Raw genomic sequence first — 12,203 nt, 5'->3', positions numbered from 1 at the left:
ACTTTAAACGCGTTTTTCTCGAAACCACATTTTTTTATCGGGCGAAGATTTTTCTCACAAACTATAAGAGATATTGACTTGAATCTTTGCGCATTTTGTTCCTTATTAAATTCTTTGGAGCTTCTCCCACTTTCAGCCAAAAATATTAACATTTAACATTGTTTGAAGCACCTTAAAGTTGCAAAAAAGCGGGCTAAAAATCGCCTGTTTTTTCATATGGCCGCCATTTTGTTAATTTGCAAGATTTTTTGCTGCCAACGGGAGAAGCTCCAGAGAATCTTATGCAGATTATTATTTCATCACGAAATCTGTTTCAGATGAAGCCGTTCCAGAGAAAAGTCTTCGCCCGTCCAGGCGTTTGCGGCGAACAGGGGTCTGTTTGTCGCCATTTTGTGACGTCAATAATGTCTTTTTTTATGTCGAAAAAAAATTATTTGTAAACTTTAATGTTCAATAAACAAGAATCCCAAAGAGTTAGGCGCATTACTATTCATTTTCCTTGAAAAAAAATTAATTGAAAAACAGGCCGAAAAAAGGCAAAAGATTGGGAATACCCCCTTAATCTATTTTTAAAACAGAGCCTAGTTAAATTAAAATCGAAGTCATCACAAACAGCATTAAAAGCTCTAAGACAGGAACTTAGCGGACTATTAAACCCATAACTAGTCCTGTGACTGGGAATGACAATAAGGGCAGAGTTTCGTAATTGGCGCTGAGGTGCGTTAAGCATAACTTCCTGTAGAAGATCTGGATAGTCGGTGTTGTTCATCAGGATGTCGAATACAACCAATTGTTGCAATCTCAGCCGTCTCACTGATAGCAACTCTAAGTTGATTAACGGCACCTTTGTTGGTAATCAGGAAGATTCACGGGATCATTCCACGGTAGGTTCCGGAGTGCAAATCGTATGAACATTTTTTGTATACGTTCAATGCGGATTACCTGGGACGCGTGTCCAAACCGGGGCAGCGTATTCCAGAATGCTGCGCACTAAAGCACAAAAGAGTGATTTTAATGCGTACACATCGGTTAGTTGAGAAGCATTACTACGAATAAACCAGAGTACGGAGAAAGCTTTTGCTGTCATGGTGGAGACATGTTCGCTGAATCTAAGTTTAGAGTCAATTATAACTCCCAAGTCGCGAATAAATTGCACACGTTCTAGCGGAGTAGTGTCAATTCGATATTGGTGAGTGAGCGTTGACAAACAGCGACTAAATGTGATCGTTTTGCATTTATTGATGTTCACGCTCATACAATTCTCTTTGCACCAGATTGACACTACGTCGATGTCAGCCTGCAGTACAATAAAATCGAGTACAGACGCGATAATTCTGAAGATTTTGAGGTCATCAGCATAAAGGAGCTTTCCAGAGGATATTCGAAGACACAGGTCGTTAATAAAGAGGACAAAGAGCAAAGGTCCTAACACGCTACCCTGTGGTATGTCGAACGTATTGGAACGAGACGAGTTCACTTGCACAAATGCCTTTCGACCCGTTAGATATGACCTTATCCAGTCCGCAATCCAATCCGGAAATCCCATGTGTTTCAGTTTTTCTGTGGCATAGGCATGCGGGACGATGGCTTCCAATCAAGAAGAAAATTATAGGAGCGGTTATGGAAAATCCAGGCCAGTCCCACAGGTGGATCACGACACAGATTGGAATCGACAATTCGACCGTGTCCCGTGTGGTAAAATCGTTCAAAGAGACCCAAACGATCCAGCGGCGAGCTGGCAGCGGAAGAAAAGCGAAGACGACCGACCCCGTGAACGCACGGAAGGTGAGGGACTACTTCAACTGCAATCCGAACCTTTCGATTCGAGACGTAGCCAAGAAGGTCAATTCTTCCGTCTGGTTCGTCCAGCAGACAACAAAGCGGGCCGGACTTCATGTCTTCAAGGTAAAGAAGGCGCCTAACCGAACCAATAAACAATACGGTGACCAATTCCCGCGCCAGGAAGCTGTACCGCGAGTGGTTGGTGCAGCCGAAATGTATCGTAATGGGCCACGAGACGTACATCCCCAGTCTAGAGTTTTTCATCGGCAAGTCCCGCCTGGATGTTCCGAAGAAGTTCCGGAAGAAGAAGGTCGACAAATTTACCAATCTGTGGGTGCGGCAAATTCAGCAAGCCGTACATAACGACCGGCACCATCAACGGCCAAATATATAAAGAAGAATGCCTCCATAAGCGCCTGCTGTCCTTCCTCCGGTCCCACGAAGGTGACACTTTGTTTTGGCTGGATCTGGCATCGTGCCATTACGCGAAACCGGCGATGGAGTGGTACGAAGCCAACGATGTTGTTTTTGTGCCGAAGGAAGCAAATCCGCCAAACTCGCCAGAACTTCGACCAATAGAAAAATTCTGGGCGATTCTGTAGGGCAAGGTCAGGGAAAACAGGAAAAGTCTTCAAAAACGACAAGGATTTGAAGAAAGAGTAGATGAAAGTGTGTAAGAAATATGGCGCAAGTGTTGCACAGGATTTGAGTAAGGTTAAGTCCAAGGTGCAGGAATTTAGCCTAGGAGAGGAGGTTGAATAAACCAACTTTGCAAAAACATGTAACGGCAAAATTGCAATGTTTAAAAAATCATAGCACAGCCATTTATTTACGAATTTCAAATCTATTGGCACCATTTTAAACTAAAGACTTTAAAGATTTCGGTATCTTCAAACATTGCCAATTTTCCGTTACACATTTTACCGGAGGCATCGTGTTTGGAATGTTAAAAATCACTATTTGTTCACTATTTTCATAATTTTAGTCACTACTATTATATCTGATGGCTGATGGCTAAATCGAACATGTCTGGTGTGACCAATATAGTCATGGACACTCAATATGACCAAACTTATTTTTGAATTATTATGTGATTTAAGGTGCCTTTTGGTCAAGTCGGAAACTGCCACTTCTTTGGGGCACCTGTAACATATCCGGGTACGACCACAGGACTACAACGCCTGTCATCTGCGAACCACTCGAGTGAAGCCAAATTTCTCTGGTGCTCTGGTGCTAATTTGACAGCTCCTCCTTTTCCTCTATGATTAGGCTTGTTACATGTCGCGCCGCGTTGCGGAAAAAGATATAATTTTCTAGATAAAGATTCACGCAAATTGTGCTCGTCAATTCGAAAACAACTAAATAATTTTCAATTGACCATTGCGGGAAAGTAAGAATGGTTTTGAAGGCATTACATTTGTTGCCACCTTGCCGCATTCAACGTTCCATGGTTGGAGCTCAAATATGGTATGGATCACCAGCGCTGCTGATGTTTTCGGCAGTTTCAAGAACTGGATTGCACTGCAGGAGGTTGGGTACGACCTATTTGGTCCTGGGCACTTGATATACCTACCGCACTTGTTATAGAATTCTAATGTGATTTAAGGTGTCGCATTAGGGAGTTTTGGAAAGTCAGAAACTGGCCACTCTGGGAACACGTCCGGGTGTGGCTATTTGTTTTTGAATTCTCATGTGATTCAAGATATCGCATCAAGGACTTTGGTCAAGCCAAACGCACACACACACACATAAATGTTCCGATCTTGACGAGCTGAGTTGAATGGTGTTTTACACTTGGCCCTCACGCTTTGGATCGAGAACCGGTTGTCCAATCAGTATAAATATCCAGTTTTTACGCTCGAGCGCATACAATTTGAACCACCCCTTTCTAATATATAACGATTACCCAAGGGGGGGGGGGGGTCGTAAATCACTCAGCACTGATTCGTCCAATAGTTAGGTCTTACGTTGTGTACTTCACACACGTCTTATCAGAAAGTTTATTCAAGCGGACTAAATAATGAACGACTGGTTACTTTAAGGTCCTCCAGGAGGCAACATGTCATCCTGGAGGGTTGACTATGGAAAGATATTGTTCTTTGTTTCCTGATTTCCTTTTATAACAAATTGATTACAATAAATCATTCTTCATATAAAACCACTATTGTAAACAGAATACAAAATATTTTAACGGAACCATGTACAATCAAGCACATACAGACTTGAAGCAATTATATATTTACACTGCGGACGATTTCGCCTAGATGCAAAAGGCCTTTTGATTCGCCTGTTTTTTTTTCTGTGGTGACAGAAGCGAGATTAAATTCGCCATCATTGCGAATCACAACATGTGCCGAAATTAAATTCGGCACACCTTCGGCACAATCTCGTAGGTATTGGATTGTTGTAAATAAAATGGGAGCACTGCTGGACAACTGTCATTGAAGGTGTTCACAACATTACGTGCTGTTTGACTGTATATTCAGGAACATCCTCTAATTGTACCTTCCTATACCAGAAAAACTCAGACCAACAGTTCACTTATAGATTTAAATCCGTCTATAGTCGGTCTCCAACAATGTTCCCCACCGGTTCCAACTCTCTCCGGCCGCTGATAGACCGTTGCTTTTCACATCACATCACGGTTTCTGGTCTGCTTTTGAGGGCATTTTAAAGCCCTAAACACAGGACTTGTATTATCACTTTCCGCGTCAGCCTCAATTCGATTTTAAACCAAAACATTCAAGGTGTCAGAAATACCGGGTTGCCGGGATGGGTAATTTACAAACAATCGCAGCTTGCTCTATGACTGGCACAATTGGCACACCTGCGACACACTTGGTACACACTGACAAAAAAGATGACCCAAGTGAGGACCCAAGATGGGTGTGCAGAGTGACCTACCCCTTGCGATTACCATTATGGCAAAGACCAAGATGGCCATGATTGAAGAAAATTTTCTGCACTTTGACAGCGCAAAACAAATCTGATTTTAATTTTGCTTGAGTCGATTTCGTGCATCATTTCATTATAAAATCATTATTCAGCAGTATCCTAATTTCTCACGATGGGTGCCACGCAAAATATGGTCAACAAAAAGTGAGCTTCCATCACTTTCCTAAAGCTCGAACGGCTCGTGATAATATTCGAAAAGATCTATGGATTCACCCAACAGCCGTAGGCATGAAAGGAAGAGACATTTCCAATAGTGTAATATGCACCCATATTCTTATTTTCGTTCGAACCGTATTTTCCATTCAAAAAAAGTTTTTTTTTTGTATGGAAAATACGGTTCGAACGAAAACTCCGAGCGTCTATAATCGAAAGGATGTCGGTAACCGTGTGAACCACTTACTTACCTTACCAATCAGGCTAAGGCCTTGTTTTCCTCTGCTGTCCGAAGAAGTCGTCTCCACTCTACTTGATCCATGGCCACACTTTGCCAGCCTTGTAGTCGAAGGGTCCGCAGGTCGCCTTCTACTTGGTCGATCCACCTTGCCCGCTGCGCGCCTCTTCTTCTTGTTCCTGTTGGATCGCTTTCTAGAACCATTTTCACTGGGTCGTCGTGCGGCATTCTTACGACGTGCCCAGCCCATCGTAGTCGCCCAATTATTGCAATGTGGACGATGGATGGTTCTCCCAGCAGCTGGTGCAATTCGTGGTTCATCCGCCTCCTCCAAATTCCGTCATCCATCTGCACTCCACCGTAGATGGTACGCAACACCTTCCGTTCGAAAACACCAAGGGCGCGTTGGTCCTTCACGAGCATTGTCCAGGTCTCGTGGCCGTAGAGGACCACCGGTATAATCAGCGTCTTGTAGACAGTCAACTTCGTGCGGCGGCGAATTTTATACGACCGGAGCGTCCTCCGGAGTCCAAAGTAGGCACGATTCCCTGTCATAATGCGTCTTCGAATTTCTCTGCTGGTATCATTTTCGGCGGTCACCAGTGAGTCCAAATACACGAACTCATCGACCACCTCGATTTCGTCACCGTCAATCTGAGCTCGGGGTGGGAGGCTAACATTGTATTACCTAGAACCTCTTCCTTTCATGTATTTTGTCATTGATGCGTTGATGGCAAGTCCAATCCGCCTAGCTTCAGCCTTCAGTCTGATGTACGTTTCCGCCATCGTCTCAAAGTTCCGTGCCATGATGTCAATGTCATCGGCGAAGCCAAGAAGCTGGATGGACTTCCTGAAGATCGTGCTACTCGTGTCTATCCCAGCTCTTCTGCTCACACCTTCTAACGCGATGTTGGATAGCAGACACGAAAGTCCATCACCTTGCCGTAACCCCCTTCGAGATTCAAAGGGACTTGAGAGTGTCCCCGGTACTCGAAAAACGCACATCACTCGATCCATCTTCGCCTTGACCAATCGCGTCAGTTTATCCGTGTGAACCAACACGTTCTGATTTCGCAACAGCGCATCAACTCCGCGACGCTAAAAGGTGATTCCGAAAACGATCTGGCGTGCACCTCCCGGTTGATGTTGTGTAACGTGCGGGGATCGTGAGTTGCCATTCGTGCTTCCCAAATCTGTCTTAATTCCCGAGCGTTGTAATCTTTGAACCAATTCTCGAAATCATCCTTCTGCAACTCGGTACATATTTTCCTTTTGCGGTTCGAGGTTCTTCTGGTAGTTTTGATTTTTCTGGCTTGATCCTGATCCTGGACTTCCACCTTGGTCTGTTTGGCGTCATGCAGCGATGTGCTAAGGAATGGTAAATTTTTAACCTGTCACTTTTGAAAACAATTTAATAAGCCTGCTATAACTGTGCCATGAAAATGGTAAGCGTCTAGTGTCAAAGATGAATCACTTCCCGGTGAAATTATGCCGAGAGTAACACTCTGGATTCCCTTCTTTGTAAGAAGAGTAAACATTAGCGTATTCGACTATAAAAACGTTTATTCAGCTATTAATCAGTTGAAATATGTTTTTGATATATAATGTTTGAAAATCCTCCTGATTTTTCTTATTCTGATCAAATGCTACTTTATTATTCGAAAAATTGAAATCCTGAAAATAAAAGACAATTAACACCATCTTCAATCATAGGTTTAACAGACACCAGTTTTAGTTTTGCATAAATTAAGCCAATAGCTTTCCTAATTGAATTTTATCTTTGAGTGATCTGTTGCTTCCTGTGATACGGGCTATAAGCACCGACGAACTATAAAGGGCCACCCACATTAGATCTGGATCTGATGCGTTGCGGCAAAGTGACAGCTGAATCTATTGTCTAACTGTCAAATTTACGTCAACGGGTCTAATGTGGGTGGCCCCTTTAAGGCTTCCATAAGAAATTCATAGTCAATTGAACAAAGTAATGTCAAATGGTCGCAAACACCAAATTTCACCACCATTCCTTCTCTTTTTCTTCTTGCAGGCGGCTGCCGGCGGCGGTGTCTCAGCATCCTGAAAACCCTTCGCGATCGGCACCTGGACCTACCGGGCAATCCGGTGACCTCGTACATCATGAAAACCCTGCTGCTGTACGAGTGCGAGAAGCACCCGCGCGAGATGGAATGGGACGAGAACTGCATGGGCGATCGCATCAATGGCATCTTCCTGCAGCTGATCTCCTGCCTTCAGTGCCGTCGCTGTCCGCACTACTTCCTACCGAATATGGATCTGTTCAAAGGGAAATCCCCGGGGGCGCTGGAAAACGCTTCCAAACAGGTCTGGCGACTGACTAGGATTATGCTCACCAACTCGCGATGTCTCGAGGAACTGTAGATGATGATCAGAGTGCTAGGGAATGATGAACAAGGTAAACAAGAGAGCGAGTGTTTCGTACTAGTTAATGGAAAAAAAAGTCCTCTAAATTATGAACAAAAACTACTCAGTATACTTATATTATTGTGTAATGGATAATTATTAAAAATAAACTTCAAGCAACCGCGTAAATTTAATAACTTATGTCTAACCATTGAGAAAACGACGTATACCTACTTGTAGTGAATAATCAATGCAAATCGTGGATAAATAGAAAGACACATTCACAGAAAAATCAAAATTCTCATAAAATACAACAATTTTAATCAAAATAAAAGGTGCCTTCATTCGGAAGATAATATTACAGCCCCTGAAAATTCACTAAATTCTAACGTGTGCCAACGCCTACAACTGTCCTCATCGAAGCACAGCTCAACACCAGTACACAAAGTTGATGTGGAAGAACAACCGAGACTTTAAAAAAAAGTATACAACCCGAAGACACACCATAAAACCGACCATAAAACAGCCCCATAATGATAATGGAAAGAGTAAGATGTAAGACTAGAAATGCAAATTGCCCTCAAACTTGCCACTCGTCGTCGTCGTCGTCGTCGTCTCGATCGTCAGCTGTTTGGATGTGGCAGTTTAGATAAGGAAAATGCCACCATAATCTAAAATGTAAATTAAAAGTTGCGCCCGCCGCCGTCCGGTCGGTGCGGTTTGACGGCAGTGGCGTAGCCCCAGTTTGTGAATGAATGACTGACGGACTGTCGACAGATGTGTATTTAGGGATGTTGAACAAAGCGGTTCGGTGATTTACTAGGTGGGAGGTTTTCTTCGCATCAATTTAGTAGCCAGAGTGACAACCGATTTGTGTACTAATCATGAAAATTATTTCTGTAAAAATATTACAGTGGCAACGGAACATGAAAGGGTGCTGCGCCCCCGACTGATTGCTTTGCTAACAATTTTATGATTATAGCAGTTCGAAATGAATTGACCCGTGTCGTACAGTCGTAAGATGATCGCTTGCAACGCACCCATTGCCCCCGTGGTAAAATTACACACCTCTATTGCATAAATCAACGTCGTTAGCGCTTAACTTCTTCGAGTGTGATGAAACACGAACGACGCGGTCGATTATCACCATTGCTCTGCAGTGTCCATTTGGTTGTTTTTCTTGCTTTTCGAAAATAAAAATAAAAAATAACGGAGACACTTACGAAACAAACAAAAAAAAAACAAGTGCAATGGTACAGCGAAAATTACGGAGCAAAAATTATGATGCTAATAACCGTAAATTGGCTTCTGTCGTCCAATCGTTTAGTTTGGCTTTCATCTCACATGCCCAGGCGAACATTCAAGCGGAGAATCGAAGTAGGCACTGAACTGACAAGCGCGGTGTTGCATGAAGAAAATGAGCACTTTAGGAGAACTCCAAACTGAAATCCACTTAGGGGTCATGCAATGATTACGTAAGCAACTTTATGGGATTATAAAGACGCCTATGGATCTAAAGATTGGACTCATAGATAAAAACTATTTTTTTTAATCTTATAAAAAAATTACAACGGGTTCGATTGGAATTTTTTTTTGTTGATGTTTATGTAAAGGCTGTTCACGAAATTATTGCATCACACAAAAAATATCGTCAAACAAAAGCCATTTATCAGAACCAAGAAAAATTTTCAGAGTGTGATCTTTGATTCTTTTTAACGTGCAGTTGGGTCTAACTTATTTACCATAAACAAATACATGAACTTTTCTATTAATACCTTCCATTAAGTTTTGCATAGTGGTATCTGCAACTTCTTTCTCAGCTGTTTTCCACTTTATTTTCATTTTCACTTCATTTTTGGCAATACCAAGCTGCTGTTTCATAATCGCCCAGTATTTTTCTATAGGTCGGAGTAAAGAGCCTGAATTTATAAAGAGGCGACATTTTATCCATTTGACAGATCTTCTGCTCGATTGGAATGACTTTTCTTATGACTTTGACAGACAATGGATTGTTCCAATTTTGACACGTCGTCTCTTTATAAATTCAGGCTCTTTATATCGAAGTTCTGGCCAATTTGACGGATTGTTGTCTTTGGGCACAACATTGATATTGTTCAGCTAATAGCATTCCAATACCGATTTTGCTTCAAAAATGGAAGTAGACGTTTTTGGACGCACTCATTTATATCCGGAGTGATTTGAGATTTGGGCGTAATTGCATTTGTAAACAAACACGTCAATCACCGATTTCTCGTGAATAAAAGCTCAATCTCGAAAACTGATAACGCTTTGAGATAGAGGAATGATTCCTCTATCATTTGGTATAGTTGGTTTATGAGATTGACGTCTTTGGTTACAAAAGCAATTACGCCCAAATCTCAAATCACTCCGGATATAATTTTATTTGATTCACAGCTCCAGTTGTGACGAAAATTTCACTTCGATTACTGCAGCTACAGATTGCTTGCCAAATCAAAAAAGATGGCAAACTTCAAAATTTGCACGCACCACCATTGGACGTTTTTGCTCACTGAACCAGGTTTTCGACCAGCACCGGACTTGTGTTCGATGGTCAAACGATTTTCAAATCGTTTTAGCACTCTTGAAACAGTAATATGCACTAAATCTTAAAAAAACCTTTGCACGGTTGCTTTGCTGTTTCGGTTTCATTTTTAAAACTACTGAGCATGAGCATGAGCATGATTGACCGCCCACGGTTGCTACTCTGTTATTGCCAGACCAGCTGTAATTACACAGAGAACCAATAGACGATGCTTGGGACTAGCAATCATCCTCAATGTGTAAAAACTGGTGATCTCAAATTAGGCAATACCAGCGCCAGCCGCGCCTGAACGCAGGTCAAGAAAGGAATGGGAAGGAATGTGTTGACATGACACTCGCTTTGATGGAAGCCGAGAACACCTCTGCACTTCCACGAGGAATCACTGGGATGTTGGATAAGAGGGTTGGGTTTGCAGCAGGGTTCGCCTTGGTAAACGATAAGCTGAATTGATGTCCTAACGATCATATAACGCGAAGGAGCTTGGAACTAAACCCACGATCTTCTGCTCAGTAAGCAAAAACGTTTGCCACTAGGCAGACGAGCTCCTTTTTAATCATTGACGAATCTTGAATGTGAATGGGCTTGAGATTAGACTCATGATGTTCTGCTCAGTAAGCAGAAACGGTTGCTCTAAGGCCACCGAGCCTCTCATATCACATTATAGCGTTACTCAAGTTTTTATAACTATTCAAACCCGGCACCGACGACAACGAAAAGTTTTACAAAATACACGATAAACAAGCGATCTTACCATGCATTTTTAATATGAAAGGATCTGGGACCGCGTTTTTCTCCTCAGTAAGCAAGCCACTGCAACCGACGATCTTTGAAATCCTAAAACTAAAAGCTACGAAAGAGTACTTAGGCCTTCATTAAGATCCGCTTTCACGCGACGTTCAATGTTTCGATTTTCTCTTTACGCATGGTTCATACAATCATAATAAGCTATGACCGACGTGACGATTGTTTAAGATCTGCTTAACAAGCTATTAAAATGAAATTACGTTCTCGAATTTCACTTGGAATGTAATGAACAACAGAAATACGCGATAATTCATATTTTCAGCGGTTGATGTTTAATTTTAAATATACCAACGGTACTGCCTACGACTACGACGGCGCCTACGACAACGACAACAGAGAATTTGTAACTTACCATTTCTCGCCTAACTTTTCAAAAGGTCCTATCTAACATTTCACTCTTTTCGAGAAAAACGAGGTTGAAGATTGACAAAATCTTTTTTGATACTATTTTAAACCAAATCAACTTTTGACATTTTTAAGACCTTTAATAGTAAAATGCGATAGTAAAATTGAAATTGAAATTATAATCTACCCGTTTCATACATTTTTTTTCTATGAAAACCTCAAAAATGTTACATAGGACATTTTGCACTTGTCAGGTGTACATTGGACATGTTATATAGGACGTTTTGTTATAATCACAGTTACATAGGTCATTTATGTTTTCAACATTATTTGTTTGTTTTTAAGCATTATGAGTGCATAATTTAAGTTATACGATTAAACGAACAATATGAGTATTGGACAATGCATCAACTTTTTTTTAACGGTATATCGCAACACTGCCCACAGATTGTTTTGGTCGATCGTTGGTGGTCGCGTGAGCTGCTTTTTATTTGATAACAGTGTTATTTTAGGTGCTGTTCATTAACTACGTAGACAGCTTTTCGGTATTCTTATGGTGCTACTCCCAGCACTGATGACACCCCCGTTTCCAAGCCTCAGGGTCGGCACACGCTCGTAACAATTCCGCGAACCAAGAAAACACTTAAAGTTCCCTCAAGACAAACTCCCACTTCATTCGCTTTTGTTAACACTCACTTCCTTCTCATTTCACGGACGGTCTAGATTCTGACGTCTCCCACTTCCTTAATTGACTACACGATAAGAAAAAAGTACCCAACGGCCAGTTCACTTTTACCTACTTTTGACTAGTTTGTCTCATTTTCTCCTTCTAATGTTGTCAAAAAAGAAGGAGCAAAACCACCCAACAGGGGTAGTAAAGTGTGGGAACCCAACGTTGGGTATAATCATATTTACCTACTGTTGGGTACAACTAACTTACTTTTGGTTAAAAAGCTAGTGGAAAATTCCATACGAACTGCACACAAG

At 41.8% G+C, this 12,203-nt stretch overlaps 1 protein-coding gene across 1 annotated transcript in view; it reads left to right on the top strand.

The window, feature by feature from the left end:
* LOC135701360 (protein mab-21) overlaps positions 1-7,808 on the top strand; it is a 28,015-nt gene extending 20,207 nt beyond the window's left edge. The window contains exon 2 of the mRNA XM_065222134.1: positions 7,173-7,808. Within this exon, the coding sequence (XP_065078206.1) occupies positions 7,173-7,522 (350 nt within the window). The 3' untranslated portion in view covers positions 7,523-7,808. The remainder of the gene's footprint in view (positions 1-7,172) is intronic.
* The last annotated feature ends 4,395 nt before the right edge of the window (positions 7,809-12,203 follow it).

This window comes from Ochlerotatus camptorhynchus, unplaced genomic scaffold, assembly GCF_037179485.1.
Source record: "Ochlerotatus camptorhynchus isolate MF236.1 unplaced genomic scaffold, CSIRO-AGI_Acam_v1.1 ptg000158l, whole genome shotgun sequence".
In the NCBI taxonomy this organism is placed as follows: domain Eukaryota; kingdom Metazoa; phylum Arthropoda; class Insecta; order Diptera; family Culicidae; genus Ochlerotatus; species Ochlerotatus camptorhynchus.
The sequence above is the reverse complement of the archived record's forward strand: the minus strand, read 5'-3'. Positions and strand labels throughout refer to the sequence as shown.